This window comes from Malus sylvestris, chromosome 11 (genome assembly GCF_916048215.2).
Source record: "Malus sylvestris chromosome 11, drMalSylv7.2, whole genome shotgun sequence".
Classification (NCBI taxonomy): Eukaryota; Viridiplantae; Streptophyta; class Magnoliopsida; order Rosales; family Rosaceae; genus Malus; species Malus sylvestris.
Window position 1 is genome coordinate 30719942 of NC_062270.1, and position 20755 is coordinate 30740696.

Genomic DNA, 20755 nt, shown 5'->3' on the forward strand with positions numbered 1-20755 from the left:
GATTACTTTCGATGGTATAATTCTCACCTTATCTTATTGTATTGTACTTATGCTTTGACATCACGTGTGAAATAGGTTTATTCCCGCTCACACGCACTCTTATACTTAGATACTTTTAGGTTTAAATTTATTCACATTTTTCCATATCACTACACTTTATGGCTTCATCACCTTCTAGATGTCGGCCAGCACAACTCGATTCGGAATCCTAGTGGACATTCCGAGTTGGGGTGTGTCAGTTTGGTATCAGAGCATAAGTTTGGGCAATATTGCATTCATCACACGCATGATGCAAGCGTTCTCGATTCTTGAGCCTAAATGTTGAATTTTGCCACCTCATCGACTATGAAAACGTGTTAGGTTCCCTAAGTTTTGGGCGGACTAGGTGACTTATTGACATTCGAGAAAATCGTTTTGGCAACCGCCCCTAGACTTAAACGAATAACCTCCCTGTCAAGGAAAAATCCCGAGTTGAGACAAGTTGATGACCCTAAAGCAAGGCTAATGTATGGATAATTGTGTGCCACCAGAGACTTACCGATCAATTCGACTACCATCTAATCATTTCTACCAACCTTTTTGAGTTAGGAAACCCGAAATGGTTTTGATTCCTTGATAGTACCCGTTAGCATACAATCCATTTGAATCCTTACTAAGTTTACTTCGTCGAGATTCTAGTGATAGGAGCATATTTATGTGACTTAGTTAGCTTGTTTTCTTGCATTTTCATAGTTAGTTTGTGTTTTTTATAGTGTTTTAAGCTATTTTCGTGTGTTTGTAGGTCCATATGACGAAGTTGGCAAGAAAGTGCAATTTGGAGCATTTTGAGGCAGTTTTGGGCACCAAATGGATAGCTTATGAGTGGAGCAAGATGGATGGACAAATTTGAAGTTCAAGAGGCTAGGAATGTGCTGAAAAGAGTGAAGAAATAAATCCAAGACAAAGAAGATAAGGAATCAGCTCAAAAGAAGAAACATTATCCAAAACCTTATCCAACCTTATCTTATCTTATCCTATCCCAATCTTATCATGCCTTAAATCCAGCTGCAAGGGGGACTCCTTATCACATTAGAATGCCTAATCTCTGATTCTAGAAGCCCTGAAATAATGCAAATAACCTGATCCTTCTTCCCCCTAGAAATCTGACGAATTTCCTACTCCTTTTCATCATTGGAATCTGATGAGAATTGTCCTTGTTCTTTGCTGATTTGGAGTCCTAATTCAACCCTTTTTGTTGTGCCTTTTCTCCCTATAAATACATATTTTCTACCACAATTCAAACCACCACCCTCTACCATCAAATCACCACACCATCCACCACAATTTCGTGCACCACACATATAACAGCCAAAACATCAGAAAATACATACTTGTGCGCAGATTTGCAAGGAATGAAGGATAGGAGACCATTGGAGTCGTGCCCTGCCATTCAAGCTTGGATTGCTAGACATTCCTAGGTGTATTCTATCCTTAGTTTTAGTTCAATTTTGTTTTAATTTGGTTTTATGTTTTCAAAGACATGAGGAACTAATTTCCTTTAAGTTAGAGGTGAATTCGAAGCCATGATTATATGTTTTATATGAACTGATTACATCCAGTTATTGTTTCTTAAGTCTTGAATGTGATTTGCTTATCTGAGTTATCAAAACTTGTTTATGTATGTTGATTGAGGATGCATACTTAGTTTGCATGCATGAACTTGATGCTAGAGTATAAGGGAGTTTCACCTAATCATTATCAATTTATATTCACAAGTAGTGAAGGTTGCTAGTCACGATCGTGTTAAGTAAATCCTTGGAAGGAGTATTATGCTTTTCATAGTTACGAATGCCTCGTCAATGCTTATGATTTTCAAAGAACTTCATGACCTTTGATATGTTTTCTATCATGTTTTTCATAGTTAGGGGACTTGAGAAGGATAATTTGGTTGTGATGTGTATCTCGTCTAATTCAATGAAATAGGGAAAATCTAATGGTTAATTTGTGTTGTCACGGTTAACTTGGGGTGTTGTCATTCATGGTTTAAATGAATAATAACTGGAAATTGGTTTGTTTGCATATGTCATGTGTGGAGAAGGACCCTCTAACTAGCCTTTCACCCTTTTAAATTCACCAAATTCGTTTTATTAAAGTGTTTTATGCAAAGTTTCTGTTTTAAGTTTTAAATTTGTCAAAAACAATCCCCCATTCATTAAGTCTTGTTAGTTGAGTCATAATCTGTTTTCTTTTAGTCTTTTAAGTCAAGTTAAAATCAATTTTCGTCCAATTCACCCTCTAGTGTCTAGTTTGAGTCTATTTGATTGTTTTGCGCTGTTTTGAGTCTTTTTAGTTTGTTTTGAGTACTTTAAGTCGGTTTTGAGTCTATAGAGTCTAGTTTAGTGTTTTTAGTCTTATTTGCATTGATTAGCAGCCCTAGTTAATCCCCGGTCTAGAACGATCCCTACTTACATCTTTACTACAATTGTCAATAATAGGGTTTAATTTGTGTGTCGAGTTAATTTTCACATCATCTAGAAACGTCATTAAGTGACAATCTGGTGCAAAAGTGGTAGAATTTGATGGAAGAAAATCTTGGGGACAACCATTTTTGGTCCTTGAGGGTGCGTTTGGTACGTGGGATGGGACGGAACCGTTCCGTCCCACGTTTGGTGCGCTAAAATTATGTGGAACGCGCGTCCCACGGAACGAAAATGGGTTAGATTTTGGTTCCCCCTCCCCCCCTGGAACGGGTTTTTCCATCCCGTGGGACACAAACTTTATAACTTTTTGGACAACAATACCCCTCTTATTTTTCATTAATTACATTGTCTACCTCCCTTTCTCTCCCGTAACCTCCTCTCTTCTACCCTTGTCTCTCCCGTAGCCCTCCTCTTCCTCCACCACAAACCTAGTAACCCAACTGCTAACTCAATCCCAGCAAACCCATCCGACGACGACGACGTCACCATAGCAAACCCTCTTCTTCTCCGGCGCTGTCTGGCGTCACGAACATGACCCGTATCTCGTAATCTCCGTCCGTGTAAGTGAGGTGGATCTGATCCGGAACACGACCCGATTCGAAGCTAAGCTCGTCATTCCTAATCTGAGGTGGCGAGCAGGTGGGCGGTGCCGGGGAAGGGGTTATGGTCCTGGTCGAGGTGGTTGGCGAGCAGGTGGGCGATGCCGGGGATTAGGATGAAGTCACCGATTTGGAGAGGGAGGTTGGGGAGAGAGAGAGTGAAACAGTTTGGTGGGTCGGAGGGAAGAAGGTGGATGCTGCACGGAGGACGATTGAAATCAATTTTGGGATTTTTCTGTGTTTGATTTGAAGAGAAAGAAATTGTTTGGGGGTCTGATTCGTCATTTTTTTTCGTTCCGTCCTATGCATACCAAACATAACACGAACCTCCATTCTGTTCCGTCCCGTCCCGTCCCGTCCCGTCCCGTCCCGTTCCGTTCCGTTCCGTCCCGTCTGCGTACCAAACGCACCTTGATAGCACAAATTTTCTCAAACGCACTAGTTAAAATGTTGGATCTTCAGGAGGAAGATTAAATCTCTTTAGATATGTTCCAAAGTAAGTTATTAGAAATTTCTTTTCTGGCCTTAGGACATTCTAACCAATACTAGCTTCTAGAATTTCTTGTGGTGTTGTACTTGTCATTTTGACAAGCATAGGCGCAGGTGTACGAGTTATTATGCTTACGGTTAGTATAAATCCCCGAAGCAGTAAGTATTTCCCCTAGAATCAACGAAACCACCTCCTAAGACTAGTTCCTTACCAATCGTCCAAAACCATCCACCCAAGTGAGCTCTAACTTGTAATCAGCCTATGGTGGCATTACTAATTGTCCGATATCCAGAAGTTGTCAACCAATATTCAGGCAGTATTATTTCTGATACCGAACACATGCTAATATCTGGGAGTGATACCCTTATGCCAGAACACTGGTTCACAGTTTTAGGGTAGCGAACAATATCAAAATATTGTATATGCGTTAATTAGTGGCGCGACTGATAGACTGATTAACAGTGACTACCTGAGCCGAGGAAACCAAATCATGGAAACTGAGGAGCAAGTTTTGTATTAGGACAGTAAACTCATAGTTGTTTTTACCTGATCACATATCTAGGTAAACAGAACCTCTCCGACTAGTCACATTTTCGATCACTTCCACAAGTAAACAGTAGAATCGAAGTATGGGTTAATTTCTCACTGTTAGAGTGAATTGAGTATCGAGAAAGTTATGAAGACCTATTAGAACGTGGCATAGTGAAAGGAAGTAGTATGGTACGTTTCAAAGATGAATACCTTTGGCGTCATTTCCCAAAATTTTACCTGGGAGACCATTAAATGGTGAAGAAGTACATCATCGACCCACTTCCTAGTATTACACCAATTTTCCTTGCTTCATATTGAACATTTCCGACGTCATTAAGAAACTTAGTTACAAAGATTGTAGCAGAAGGGAGTTGAAACTATCACAAAGTGTTGTGAAATTCAAGATATCTTTGGCCTTGTCAATTTTATCGACAATTTGTTAGCAATATCTCAGATGTGTTGTTTTTCTTCACATATCAACTGATGAAAGTTAGTTTAGTTGAGATGTTGAATATGAGTAAAGTTTCTGACAACCGAAGGGTTGTCTCACCTCACCTCTATTTTACTCCTTTCCATGACATTGATCATTTTGGAAATCCATGATGATGTGTTCTTTGGATGTTTCGACTGTACAAAGGCAGCATGGTGGAGTATAATCCCTTTTATTTGGAATTCACGAGCATTGGTTTGACTTTACTTACATATCATCAAGAAATCGTTCGAGTGGTTATAATCCCCTTTTGCATTTGAATGAAAATGGGAAATCTCACCATAAGCTCATGGCATGAGTTATCATGTTCATGTGGATATTATGATGATGCTTCAGTAATTATCGATTGATTTGACAAATCAACGCACTTTCCGTTGGTCCAGAGTGACTACATTTTACACCATTTAGTAAAATTACTCATTCTTGAATTTTTTTCAAATTTTCTGGTGTTTCGATCAACATTTTCTCTGTTTGTGATTCCGTATTCACCTCTTTGTGCCAGAAAGCACTTTTGTTTACCCTTGAATACATATCTACCCTACTGAACTTCACATTGTTCTGAAGTAGATAATCATTAAGGAAAATCGCTTGGATATCTAATTTTTAGTTTTGACCATTAATGCTTCAATCACCCAACAAATATTGTGATGAACGAATTTTACAATTGGTGATTAAATCTTCTAGAAGCTACCGTTGTAGCGAGGTGTCATGCATTCACTCACAGTTATCTTGTATCCTATATTTGATAGACTTGTTTTGACCCTCAAATTCTTAAGTGTTGCTTTAGCCTTTTTGACATAGTTTTTCACTAAATTCAAGAGAAATTCAATATGAATCTACTTGCTAAGGCATTGTGGACTACATGGTTCGGCTATATTGTGTGCAGGTCGCTACTGTACCTCACAGTGATACGTGTTTCACTTCCAAGTTTTGGGAAGTGATGCGATATAAACTAGCACTCAAATTGAACCCTCTTATTGACAATTGTAGTAAAGACGTAAGTAGGGATCGTTCTAGGCCGGGGATTAGAAGGGATTGCTAATCTACTTAAAACTGACTCAAAAACACAAAACTAGGCTTGAAAACACTTAACTAGACTCAAAGAACTCAAACAAACTAAAAAGACTCAAAACAACACAAAACAATCAAATAGACTCGAACTAGACACTAAAGGGTGATTTGGATAGAAATTAATTTTAACTTGACTCAAAACACTTAAAAACACAAGTTTGGACAGATTCTAACTAATTTGACACAACAAAGTAAAGGGGATTGGGTTTTTGACAAATTTAAAGTAAAGACAAGTAGATTAAAGACTTAAACAAGTTTAGCACGAAATTGGGGGAAATTATGGGTGATTGGCTAGCTAGAGGGTCCTTCTCCACACATGACACACTTGCATACAAAACGATTTCCAGTTGCTTTTCCAATAAACCATGAACCTCAACGCCCCCAGATTAACCATGAACAGCACTAATTAACCCTCAGATTTTCCTTAAGTCACTGAATTGGATGGATAACGCAACGGCAACCAAATTATTCTTCAATAGTTCCCTACATGAACAGCATAATAGAGATACAATAAAAGATCATTAAGCTTTATGAAAATCATAAGCATTCGTAACTATGAACAGCATGATACTCCTGCCAGGAATTTACTTAACACGATTGTGACTAGCAACCTCCACTACTTACAAATATAAATTCATAACGATTAGGTGAAACTCCCTTATATTCTAGCATCAAATTCATGCACGCAAACTAAGTATGCATCCTTAATTGACAAACAAGAATAAGTTTTGAATCAAACAATTAAGTAAATTGCATTCACGATTTATGAAATCACAACTGGAAGTAATCAATTCATATTGCAAATATGTTCATGGCTTTGAATTTTCCTCTAGCTAAAACGAGTTTAGCTCCTCATGTTCGCAAAACAAAGATAATTAAACTTAAACATTGAAAATAAAAGATAGATCACACCTAAAAATGTTCCAGCAATCCAAACTTGAATGGCAAGCAGGTCCAAGGGTCCTCCTTCTTCTTCTTTGTTGCGACACAAGGTGTTGGTGAAGGTTTGAGTGATGAATTGTATGGAAGAATGGTTGAAGGTATCAATGGTAGTGAATGGGTAATTGAATGGTGCGGCAAGGGCCTTTATTTATAGGTTTTAGAAAAACAAGGCCTAACTTAAATTGATAAATAGGTTTCATCCCAAATCCACAAGGAAAAAGAGAAATAAAATCAGAATCCCAGAGAGAAAGAGAAAATGATATGCGGCATGATCCTAGAAGAAAGGGGAAGGAGTGCACGACAAGGAAAAGGGAACTTCTAGAAGGGATAGGTGCGGCACAGATCAGGAATGGGATTAGGTCTTCTAGAATCATTTATTTAGTGTCCTAAAATAATTAGAGAACCTCCTTGCAGCTGAAAATTAAGTGGTGAAGGATTAGGAAAGGTTAGGACCAAATAAGGTAACTTGGCTAACATTCCTTCTTTCTTGCTGGATTCCTTGATTTCTTTTGTCTTGACTTTATTTCCTTCATTTATTTGGTCATTCCTAGCCTCTTTTGATCTTCAAATTCATCCATCCACCTTGCTTCAAGCATGTGCTATCCATTCCAAGCCCAAAAATTACTCCAAAAAACTCCAAATTGCACTTTCTTGCTACTTTAGCCCTTTTGACCTACAAACACACGAAAATAGCTTAAAATACTAAAATAACTAGGAACTAATAACATAAATGCAAGAAAACAAGCTAACTAAGTCGCATAAATATGCTCCTATCAGGAAGTCTTCTCAAAGGCCATGAGTACAAGTAATTGTCTGATACCACACTTCATCCTCACACTAACGACCAGTCGAAATGAATTATCCGGACTTTTGTGGACATGTTGTATTGATCCGTTCTTTAGTTTAGCATGATTGTAGTAGATACTTATCTTTGCTAGAGTTACGTGTAACTGCGGTTACACTTTCGGTTTTAAGTATGGCACCACTTGAGACGTAGTACAGAAAATCTATGCATATTACATAATTGATAGTTGGGTACTGCAAACAGGTATTTGAATGATCGAGTGTGCGATATAGAAAATTTCATAATTTTGACGGTGTTGCCCGAAAGGGTAGTACGTGAGCACGATCGAGGCTTTGTTCAAACGATGAATGTGTATTTCCCAATGGGGGGCATGATAGTAATATTTCACCCTCAGGAATTGTTACTTTCTTATTGAGACAATAGTCAGTTGTCAATATTGCGAGCTGCAGACTGTAATATCAATAACTTATTCGTTGGGTTCGTTAAACAAGTAAACAAGTAGGTCATTCTAGGTTAGCATTTGTATTTACTTATTTAATTAGTTATTTATTGTTTGGGCTCAACCCAAAGATACTACATACTTACCTTTGGAGTACGTGACGCTACGAGTGCGTAGGTAAAACTTTTCTATGCTCAGTTTTGATTTCAGTACAATTATTTCTTCGTTATTGCATATACGTATTTGGACGTTTTTCTTTTATAAATCTATTTTTGACCCTATGCTTTTATAAAAGTATTATATTTTGGGATTGTACAGAAACAGAAGTAAAGTTTGAGTTTGGGGGCATGAAAGAGGACTCACTGCACTCCGATTGTGAAGGAATGGCATTCACTTTTATGCAACTGCTCTATCTTGATTTCTTCCTTATATATACTTTCTTCCTACCTTTTGGAGTATATATTGTATAGCAAATGATTTCAAATTTCGGGGATGAATTTTTTTTTTAGGTGGGTAGATTGTGACAACACGTCCCTAATTTTACGATTTTATTATTTTAAATGAGTGAATTAATGAAAATACCCTTAAGGCTAACATGTTGACTTTCGTTGACCTACGAATTGGGAGATGTGTCAAACATTCTTTTAGTGTATCCTCATAGTGCTCATCACTATGAACGTGAAGGTGCAAGCGGAATCAAGATTGGAATTGCAATGAAGATTTTACGGAACTACGAATCTGAGAAATACTTTTGTGAAAAATTACTAATTTACATTTTATACATTTGTTTTGAAATCATTATATTATTATTTTATTATTAGTTGAGAGAAGAGTGGGAGCATTGGCCAATCTGAAAGATAAGGAAAAGATAAAGAAATGAAGGCATTGGCTGCCCAATCAGAGAAAAAAGGGGACAGATTAATCAGGAGAAGAGGAAGTCTGAACAATGAGAAGAGAAGAAAGGAGAAAGGAGGAAGGAGAGAATGAGAGGAACCGGCTGGGTTCCCCTTCGACCTGCAACCCAGTTTCGACCCGGAAGGTTTTTCGATGATTGTCATCCATTTTTCCTACAAATTCTACCCAACCTTTACCTATATACACAACCCTAACCTCCATTCTCTCATTTCCACCAAAAATCTGAGGGTTTTAGCCTCGATTTCGCAAGGAACAAAGCCGAATGCTTCGAGGACACCCTGCGGCAATTCACCTTTTTCTACAACCCTTCCTGTCGATCTCCACCATCAAACAACTTCCCTTAAGCTTAGGAACAATGCCCAATCAGTGGTTGGAGGGTCGGAGTTGATTTGAGGACGAATCAAGAACACCCATATTTTAGGGTTCCGTCGGGTTTGTGGCGATTTGAAGCCTTTCCCGGCTAAATTGGACTTGGCCACAGGTATAAAACTTGCTTTACTCATTAACATCTTCATTCTTGTAAAATTTGAGAATTTTTAGAAATGGTTAAATTTTCCAATGAGTTGGAGCCGAGACCCCACCTGACCTTCCTAGGCAAATTTGGATGTCACAATTCCATTTTTGACATTCGATTAACGAAATCCCATTGTTTGGTTATATTTCCGTTAAGGGCCGCCACTTGAATATTATAGCAATCAACGATCCGACCTTTGAATTGTCACTAAACTTTAATACGTTATAGTATGTAATATTTGAGGACCATAGAAACTTATGGATTAGGAATACAAAGTACAGATCTTCCCAAATTGGATTTGTAAGTTCATAAAATAAAATGTTGACCACCACTACATTTTAGCGATTGGCGAAGATCCGACCATTGGATCATTCCAAAACTTTAGGATTTTGTTCCAGAAGCTTAAATAAACTCTTGGGAAGTTACAGATCAGAAATCTGAGGTGTAGAACTTCCGAATTGAGTTACGTAGGGTTGTGGACCCTACTGTCGATCTTCGACCGACAGTTGACTTTTGGTCAATGGGTTTCAAATAATTCTAGAACGTCCTTGGAGATGTGTTTTATGTAAGTTACGTATTCTATTGATAAGAATTTTGAGACGTGATTTGATATTGTTCTAGGCAACGATCGTTCGTGATGCCTCGATATTCGTGCTAGGAAGTTGCAATGTGGACTTCAGGTGAATGGGCCCTTTCCTTTTTATAGTGTATATATATAAGATTGATCATTTCCATTTATGCATTTGAAAAAGAATTTCTTAGGTAAGCCTGGATTAGACTAAAGTTTATAAGAATTAGTGAAATGACGAAATTTATGAAATATACTACATCCTACGGGATGCAGAGGTATGCTTATAATCTTTGATGCCATAATTATATCTGAAGGAAAAATTTTGTTCTAGCTAAGAACATGTGAGAACATTTGAACACATATGCAAACTAATAACACTTTAAAGTAGGCATGCATTCAAAAAAAATTCTAAAACCCATGACTTTCAAAGCCTAGTGAATAGTGAACCATAAGACTCTTTAACAACATTGAAGAGAAGAAAGGATTTTGAGATTCATTACCCTTGAAGCTCATCCTTGTTTACACAAGGGATTCACCCAAGTGGAAGACTTTCAAGTCACCTCCTAACTCCTTAGATCTTCCTTATGTTTTCTTCCTTTTGATACTCATTTGCTCCTTGAGGATGTAAGGAAAGGATCTCCAAGAACACCAAAGATTTAGTGTCTCTAAGTCTCCGCACCAAAGATGTAGTGTGAAGAGAAGATGGATGACTTAGAGAGATATTTGATGCTAGTAAAATTCTCCCTAAGTGGCCGGCCTCTATAGAGAAAAAGAGAGAAAATGTTTCTCTTCTTTGCCTCAAGAAAACCCTAATGGGGTAATGGCTATAAAGTTGCCTTTATACCACCTCACAAGTGAGTGGCAAACTTGCAGTTAAGCCAAGTTTGCATCCACTCACCCTAGGCCGGTTTTGACTATGCTTTTGGGTTAATTTTCATTTAGTTTTAGTTGTCACACAACCTAAACTCAATAGGCCTTGTGGACCAAAAACCCTTTTGGGCCCTGAAACCCAAAACCAACTTAAAAGTCCAATACGAACCTTTCGTAAGATTAATTAACTAATTAATTAATCTTGACCGTTCTCAATTAAACTATTTAATTTCTTATCCATCTCATATATATTTCTTCACTTTCATCCTTACTCGGTGTATGGTCCATTAGGTTCCAATTAGCGAGGCAGTGGGCGATTGTTACTATTAACGATCGATTGTGCATTGAAACTACATTTCAATTCTCCCTTTGATGAAGATTAGTGTTTGCTAATCCTCAGGGCTTCCACAAACCATGAGTGACACCTAGCAGTATGTCATGGCTACCCAAGCTAAGTAGAAGTGGTTAGAGAACCTATCCAGTTACAATTACAATGCAATGTGGTCATTCTCTAATACAATACTCTTAATCACATGTTTGAGTGATAGTTTGTTTCATGTCTACTATCCAATGTAATACTTCTCTATATAATTCAATTGAATATGATTTGGAACAAACCTCTTAATTCATATTCGTATGTTTTGGCCAAAGACTCCCGAATCATATCTCAGAGTATTCTCCCTCCACCATGGAATGTTAGAGATCCCTTGTTGTGCATTCATATGCCTACATGACTAGATAGCTTAACCCCAACAATGTCGTGGACACTCTCGATGGAATGCCTTTGACATGATCAAAGATCAAGGACCTAACCATTAGACATCTATAATGCCTCAGGTCAAATCACTACTTTGTATATTGCAACTTATGAGTTCTTACATGACATGTATGTTCGAACTCCTTTTTATTGTTGTTCATTGTACTCAATTACCTATTGAGCACCTATGTGTCTGTCTTAGTGTCCAACACTAAATGACTTGAGACTAGTCATACTCACGCTTGAGTTAACATAACACATACTAACCTTAGCGGATTGTCAATCCTATGGCTAGGAACGTTTTAGGAATGAACATAAGAGAAAGGTCTCGTTAATCTAACTTACTTAGATCACTTCTCACTTAGATTAAATACATTCCTTGGATTCCCTTATCGCTTAAACACATAATACAATAAATAGTAATTAACAATAAGCTTTGCCCTTCATTAAACATATAATAGTTTAACACAATAAGTATTCCAAAAGCTATTACATTAAATGAGTGGCTTTGTGGGCATACTTCCAACAATATCTACGACTATGAATGTTAGTATGTTGATTAGAACTATCGAATCATTGTGGCATGCTTATATTTATATAGTCTGCGCATCATTGCTGCACCCCGGCGTTAGTGCTCGCCCAAAGCCAGGGCTAGTCTTTCACGTGTATGTTCACCTCCGCACTGCACACTCGCCTTAGATCCAAGTAGGTGCCAATCCTATTGTACAGGTTGCATTAGGCAACTCTGACTCGTAAGTGACCGCGAATAGCACTAGTCTTCACGTGATTATAGCACTAAAGCGTATATTATGATTACACCCAGTCTTGTCGTACATGTCGCATTAGGCGACTCCGACTCATGTGCTAGCATAGATTGATGAGCATCAGTTCAGTCGTACAGGTCACATTAGGCGACTCCGACTTGTGTGCTAGCATAAATTGTTTGAGCACCTGATTTTAATTATATTACTGTTGAGATTTTGTGATTTTGGATATCTTGCCCTTAGTTATGAGATATTATGCCGTAATGAATTCTTGAGATTTTGCAGGCTACGGTAAGTATTTGTATACCATACGTAGTAAGTATATTTTGGAAACAATACTTGTTTTATGACGAGGGGTTACAATATTTTCATAAAGGTTTTTATAAAACTTTATTTTCGGGCCCACTCACCCTTGTTTTTTTTCGCCCCTCCAGGTTTTAGTAGCTGAACTTTCATATCGGCAAGGATTCTTGGCAAATCTTGGTGTAGATGATTACTTTCGATGGTATAATTCCCACCCTATCTTATTGTACTGGACTTATGCTCTAACATCATGTGTGAAATGGGTTCATTCCCGCTCACAGTGCGCTCTTATACTTAGGCACTTTTAGGTTTAAATTTATTCACATTTTTCCATATAACTACACTTTATAGCTTCGTCACCTTCCAAGTGTCAACCAACACAGCTCGATTCAGAGTCCTAGTGGACATTTTGGGTCGGGGTGTGTCAAAAATTTTAGCTCGAAATTAGTGAATAATGATTTTAACCTAGTTTTTTTTGTTTTGGTAACTTTTTTAAAAATAAAATTCATGTAGATTATTCTAATTTATTTTTATGAACATTTTAATCTACAAATATTTAAATTCCGATAAGTAATTAAAAATCATACAAACATAAGTATTTATAAAGTTTTAAGTTAAATTTGATTTAAATACTTTTTCTTTAATTATTTTAGACGTTAGATTTAATTTTGGGCTGTCAATTTTTTTTTTTTTTTTACCCTTAGACTTGATCTCATTTGATCTTAGCCGTTAGATTATAAGTGAAAAACAAAATAAGATTTGAAATATGACAGTTTGGTAGATTCAGAATAATTTAAGACAGATTTAAATTCTAAGGGGAATCTAGCCCAGAGATATATTTTATCCCCAGAGCTTATTTTAGCCCAATGATTGGAGATGGTTTGGGGGGTTTTAAAGCTTATATTTTAAGATTTGTCCCATAGGTTGGAGATGGTCTTAGGGCTTCAAAAATGACATTGGCAAGAGAGAGATGCATCAAAGTGCTGTTGAGATTATGAATCCCCCCGTCAGCAAAAAAGAATGGATTTTGAATATGTGTTTTTAAGTAATTGAGCTACTCCTTATATTGTCAATTGGTTTAATATTGGAACCTCAATTTTCTTTAGGGTAAATCACCAAAGTGGTCCCTGAGATTTACATAACTCATCACTTTGGTCCCTGAGATTCCAAATCGATAAAAGTGGTCCATGAGATTGTCCACCATCCATCATTTTGGTCCTTCCGTTAAAAACCCGTTAAGTGTCCCAGAACACTTGGCAGGAAGTTTGGGCAATTTTCAAAGCTTCATAATTCAATTGTTTCTTAACCAAATTTGACCCATAATATATCAAAATGAAGATAGGAAAGTATAGAATAAGATTATACTATTTCGAAGGTAAATGGTTGCCGGAGATTACCGGAAAATAGCCTCAAAGTTTACTGGTCCGAGTGAAAACTTGAAAACTCACCAGAAACTGGGTAAACTTTAAACGTTCATAACTTCTTCAATACTCAACGAAATCAAGTGATTCAAAGACAAAAATCATACTTCGCAACGAGACAAGGAGAATGGTTCCTTTTTCGATGGCTAATGCGCCGTGGTTTGGCCGGAAAATGGCTCGAAAATGGCTGTCTTGGTCTCAAGTTAGCCACTTTCGAGCCATTTTCTGGCCAAAACACGGCTAGTTAGCTATTTTAAAAGGTACCATTCTCTTTGTCTCGTCGAGAAGTATGATTTTCGTTTTTGAATCACTTGATTTCGTTGAGTATTGAAGAAGTTATGAACGTTTAAAGTTTACCTAGTTTTCGGCGAGTTTTCAAGTTTTCACTTGGACCAATCAACTTTGAGTCTATTTTTCAGCAATCTCTGGTAACCATTGGGCTTTGAAATAGGTATAATCTTATTCTACACTTTTCTATCTTCATTTTGATAAATTATGAGTCGAGTTTGATTAAGAAACGATTGAGTTACGAAACTTTGAAAATTGCCCAAACTTCTGGCCAAGAGCTCCGGGACACTTAACGGAGTTTTTAACGGAAGGACCGAAATGATGGATGGTGGACAATCTCAGGGACCACTTTTATCGATTTGGAATCTCAGGGACCAAAGTGATAAGTTGTACAAATCTCAGGGACCATTTTGACGATTTACCATTTTCTTTATGATATTAGAGCAGGTTGCCCCATGTGCAAAACCCAGCAGTCACACGTGCTCCATTAGGTCTGTGGGCTCCATAGTTTGAGACATAGCGAGGATCTCAATTCAGTCGTATTGAGATTGTGAACTCCACATCCGAGAAAGAAGAGACCTCCTTGCATGTGCTTATAAGTAGTTAGACTACTCTTCATATTGTCAAATGGTGTGAAACCTAAACTTTCTTCAAGTGCTTTTACAACCTAAGAAACTTTTGTTTTGATTGAGTTTTCTATTTACACACCACAAAACATCTTAAGTTCACCCATTATTTTTTGTATCTTTTGAAATCCAATTTTTACCCATGTTAAAAAAGGGTAGTGATATCTGCACACTCATTTTTACCTTCCACTCATTACTTTCCACTTTCAATTGTCAAATCTGTGATTTGAAGATGATCAAGTAACAAAAATTAACAGGATGTGTGGAAAATAAAAAGGAATGTATGGATAATACTACCCTTAAAAAATTAAGAACCAACACACAAAAATTAAGAAACCCACAACCATGTCATCATTTGCAACCATCCCCCTTTCATTTTCTCCCCTCCTCTCACACTTTCCTTTTTGTCTTTACCTCTATGAAAAAATCAATACAAGATGTTGACATAGCTAAATCGTAACAGTTTAAATAGGAGGGGAGGGAATGAGAGAAAGATTACGAGAGAAGAGAATCATATTCCCCCTACAAGCAGTGCCGGCTTGGGGGAGGGGGTGGGGAGCAACTTGTGAAATTGCACAGTGACACCAACTTTTGGCTGATATATAATTATGATATTGAATAATTATGATATTAATACATGGTAATTTTCTTTATGATATTAATATCATTCGTTGCTGAAGAATTTGTCTTTGGATAGTGAATAATTATGATATTAATACATGCTAATTTTTTTTAAGATATTAATACATGCTAATTTTTTTTTATGATATTAATATCATTCGTTGCTGAAGAATTTGTCTTTGGATAGTGAATAATTATGATATTAATACATGGTAATTTTTTTTATTATTTTAGTACATTTATTTATGTAATAAAATACAAAACCAAAAGGGGCCGTTTATAATTTATGCACTGAACTCTCAAAATTTCAGAAACGACCATGCCTACAAGTCTCGCTGCTTCTAGCTTTATCCCCGTCTATCTCTCCCTCCTTCCGTGAGCCTTAATTGAAATTAAAATTGGGTGTTATTCAATTTTTTTCCCTCTCTTACTACATCCTTGATTTGGTTTATAGTTTTTTGTTGATGCGGTGCGATGGTTAAGAATTTTGTCCAGCATCAACTTTTGTATTACTAATTGAGTTAAAGTGAGACATCAAACAGCTCCTCAATGGTAATAATGCCCTATTTTTAATGTTTTAGAGAAAGTGAAGAGGCCAGCAATCGGACTGGTGGACGAATCCGGCATGGTGGCAAGCGAAGGTGCTAGGGTTTCCAATTTTTTGAGTAGGAGGTAAAATTGGGTTTTGCACACTTGTTGGATGAACATGTGTGATGGGGTTGTGACTATTGACTAGAAAAACTGCTTTTTAGCCACTCGCATCAAGATGATTTGTTACCCACCAATTAAAGATGGTGTTTGTACTATTAATCCAAGAGTTTGGAGCATGCTTAATTTGACCTACACGTGAGGCGTCAATAAATAAGTTACACATTCAACTCATATAACTAGCTTGGGATGTGCTTAATTTGAACTCGACATGAAGCGATAATATATCACACTCATTCGATTCATATTAATTTAATGTCTTACTTAATTACCAACTCACTTAAGCGAATAATATGTACGTTTGTGTTTTTTGAAAAGCAGTATGGAACATGGACAAAAAAAAAAAGGTAATGATAAAGAGACAAACTATTTAAACTAAATTTTATAAACCATATAACGTGATTGTTGATGATTAAAAATGATGTGATTGTTGATGATTAAAAATGATGTGATTATTTCAAAATGATTGCAAATGTAGCTTTTAGTCAGTTAAAGGGCCACAAAAATCAAATTGCAATTCTTCAATAATTCAGGACTAATTAATAAAACCAGATATACTGAAATGATAATCGATAGAAAAATGTCCCCTTATATTTCATACGACAGTGCTACATATTTGATATTATGGAAAATAAATTAATAAATGAATCCATACACAATAATAAATTGACAAAGTTAACTAAAACTCCATAAACACCTCCACTCTGTAGTCCGATTCTCTACATAACCAAAACAGCAGCGAAAATCCCAACGGCCACAGACCCGGCGGCGGAGAACCTATTCAAAACGGCACCGTTCGCAGGAAGGGGAGCCTCGGTGGGAGAGTTGGCGACGGGAGATGTCGAAGGAGAAGTAGTCCGAGACGACGATGGGGGGGGAGGTGGAGAGTCGGCGACGGGAGATGTCGAAGGAGAAGTCGATGGTGAAGTGCTCGATGGAGAAGGAGCGGCGGCCGTAGGTGGAGTGCTCAAAGGAGAAGGAGCGGCGGCAGTAGGTGGAGTGCTCGACGGAGAAGGGGCGGCAGGAGCTTGTTTGGGAGAAAGCGTAGGAGACTTGGCTGGCGACGATGCAGGGGATTGCGCCCCGGTCGAGGCCAGCAACAAAGCAGCCATAAGCACGAAAACGACGCCGCTGAATCGAGCCATTTGTAGAGAGAAAAAGAGAGAAACTCAAACAGAGATTGTGAGAGAGAGAGAGAGAGGAGTCTAGTGAGGGTTAGAGGCGAATAGCAGATGGGTTTTAGGAGAGCAGATCGGGGTTTATATAGAGGGAGGGGGAGGAGACGCGTGGCGTATAGCATACCGTTGGACGGTGGCGATTTTCTCGCTGTGAGCCTGTGATGATTCAAGGTCGGTTGGGGTAAAAAGAGAACGTGTTACCAACTCAGAGCCGAAACACGCTTTGTTTATTGGACTGGGCTGGTTCTTTTATGGCCGTTGGATGTATGCTTTACAGCCTATAACGGTTAACTATCCGACGGTGCAGATGGTAGGTTATCTGGCAGATTCGCTTCTTTCTTTTGTTTTTATTTTAGTTGGACTTTTCTTTTTCTTTTGGAAATCTTTCTTTCTTTCTTTTATTTTCTGGCTGTACAGATTGTTATCTTAAAGCAAACGGATCCTTTCTTTCAATCTTAGGTGCCAGATTGGAAAATTTGAAGCTAAGGTAGGGCATGTCAGCTAGGTTTTTATCGAGGTCATTTATGCACATTATCTTTCACCTTTGTAAGTTTTATTCTCAATTAATGAATATAATACTTTTTTATATTTTTTATAAAAATAAAAAATAAATAAATCGAACAGTTTAACCATTTTTTTCAACTAACAATAGCGTTAGCAGGTTAAATTATTCATTTTTAGAAAGAAAGAGAATTGGTGGGGGTCGAACTTGCACTAAAGTGATAAACGTGATTGTTTTTCGTCATTATGATAAAATGTCATCAGCACGATTAAACTATTTTTTACTTGTTTGATTTTTATAATATTAAAATAGACAGATTTTGATAATTAAGTAGACATATCATTTTTAGGGCAAGCATGAAATTTAGTCCAAGTGAGATTTTGAAAAGAAGGAAAGAAAGTAGAAAGTGTCTTGTGGAATTGACTGATTCTCTTGTAAGACGGGGTATGGAGTCCTTGAGTCAGTCCACTTTTAACCCTTCAAAGAGGGCATAGAAGCCTTGATAGGTTATAGCGCGTTCAACTTCCATTCTATTGTTAGGTTTTGACTCGATGTATTTGTCTTGCTATGGAAAATAATGCCTTACCAGACACTACGTATATGATCTAGCTTCCGGCAATTGCAATGGCTTCTTTATTTTTTTTATATATTAAAAAAAAGAGTTCTTAGATACAAAAAGGACAAATCTTATATATTCAAGACTTACTTAATACAATAAAAATCTCTGTTTGGAAAATTTGAAGCTAAAGTAGGGCATGTTAGCTAGGATTTAGAATTATTTTGTACATGAAGAAATAGACCGAATGGTTAAATCATTGTTTTTAACGAACAATAGCTTTAAATTTAACTTGTTAATTGTTAGGAGGGAGTAGGATTGGTGGAAATCGAACCTGCACTAAAGTGCACAAGCATGATTACTTTTCGTCATTACGATAAAGTGTCATCAGCACAATGAAACCACTTTCTTCTTCATTGATTTTTATAATGTTAAAATAGACGATTTTGATAATTAAGTAGACATATCATTTTTAGGGCAAGCATGAAACTTTGTCCAAGTGAGATTTTGTTAAGAAGGAAAGAAAGAAGAAAGTGTCAAGTGGAATTGAATGATTCTGTAGTAAGAAAGGGAATGGAGTGCTTGAGTCAATCCACTTTTAACCCTTCAAAGAGGGCATAGAACAATAGATAGGTTATAGCCCGTTCAACTTCCATTAGGTTCTGACTCATATATTTGTCTTGCTGTGATAAGAATGCCTTACCGGACACTACACATATGATCCAGCTCCCGGCCGAGGTATACGTTTTATGATAACTTTCAACAGTTTCTGCTCCATTTTTGTACCTTTAGTTGGCCTCAATATTTTCGGCAATTGCAATGACTTCTTTATCTCCTTATGTTTAAAAAAAAAATTAAAAAAACAAGAGGTTTCATATACAACAAGGACAAATCATATATATATTCATGACTTGTTTGGATCATAACACAAATATCTATTTAGTATAATATCGCATGGAAACAAACAAGGTTAAATTGATACTATAGAAATCTCTAGTAAAATGTCTACCCGTAATCTACATAGTTCATTTTAGGGATTGGCCCCTGCGTTTGTGGTTTCACCCTTTTGGGTGTAATAGCTTCAAAGTTTGATAGTTTACGTTAAAGACAGATCCGCTTCTTTTTTTGTGCATGAATTTGGTGTATACAACAACACCCATATTTATGTCACTTCTAACTAGGTATATAAATTTCTTGCTTAAAAATGAAATTTGTTCATGTCTCCAACGATTTCATTTATGCCGATTTTATTGTTGTATGAAAATTTTAGCTGAGGAGGTGGGAAACAATATTAGAAACATCTTTCAAACTTTAAAAGACAAGACAAAAGACAAAAGTTGGTACGTCTCATGTTGCTTTACTGACAAATTTGATTGGATTCAGGAATTGATGCTGATACTTTTGTTGTAATGTCAATTATGTCGAAACATAAGCTACTCTACTTTCAAGTTGGTTGTATTCAAAACCGCTTTTCATCGTTTAAAAGCGTTTTCAGCTATCTCAAAAGCATAATAGTGTTCATATTCTACTAACAGAGGTTCTTGGACATGAATGCAGGGCTAATTTGGTGATAACACATTGAAATAATAATCGAAAAATAATGTCTCTTTATATTCTCATATAACCGCGCTACAAATTTAAATTAATAAAAGAATTTAATACAATAATAAGTGGAAATTCAAAAGTCCATAAACACCCCCACTCTACATAACCAATACAGCAGCGAAGATCCCAGCGGCTACAGACGCGGAGGCTGAGAACCTGTTCAAAACAGCACCGTTAGCAGGAGCGGGAGCCTCGGAGGGAGGTCCAGAAACTGAAGATGGAGAAGTAGCCGGAGACGACGATAGGGGAGAAGGTGTAGAGTCGGCGACGGGAGATGACGAAGGAGAAGCGGATGGTGAAGTGCTCGATGGAGAAGGAGCGGCGGCAGTAGGTGGAGTTCTCGACGGAGAAGGGGCGGCGGGAGATTTTTTGGGGGAAAGTGCGGGAGACTTGGCTGGTGACGATGCAGGGGATTGGGATTGGGCCCAGGTCGAGGCCAGCAAGAGAGAAACCATTAGCGCCAAAACGACGCCGCTGAATCGAGCCATTTGTAGAGAGAAACAGAGCTCAAACAAAGATTTTCAGAGAGAGAGAGGAAGAGAGGAATTAAGTGATTGAGATGCAACTGAATGAATGATGGCTTAAGGAGAAGGGCGGGGGGTTTATATAGGGGGAGGCGGAGGACACGTGGCTTTAAAGTACCGTTGGACGGTGAGATTTTCTGGCTGTGAAGGTTGGATGGTGGGGTTGGGAAACGTGTTACCAAACTCAGGGAAGATACGCGGTTTGT

General features: G+C 37.5%; 1 protein-coding gene across 1 annotated transcript; it reads right to left on the reverse strand.

Annotated features, from left to right (window-relative positions):
- Positions 1-16755: 16755 nt before the first annotated feature.
- LOC126590382 (vegetative cell wall protein gp1-like) lies at positions 16756-20616 on the reverse strand. The gene is made up of 2 exons (XM_050255852.1): positions 20127-20616; positions 16756-17353 (listed from the first exon to the last, which is right to left on the reverse strand). The coding sequence occupies exons 1-2, from the start codon at positions 20511-20513 to the stop codon at positions 16904-16906; spliced, it is 837 nt and encodes a 278-aa protein (XP_050111809.1). The 5' UTR covers positions 20514-20616; the 3' UTR covers positions 16756-16903.
- Positions 20617-20755: the final 139 nt, after the last annotated feature.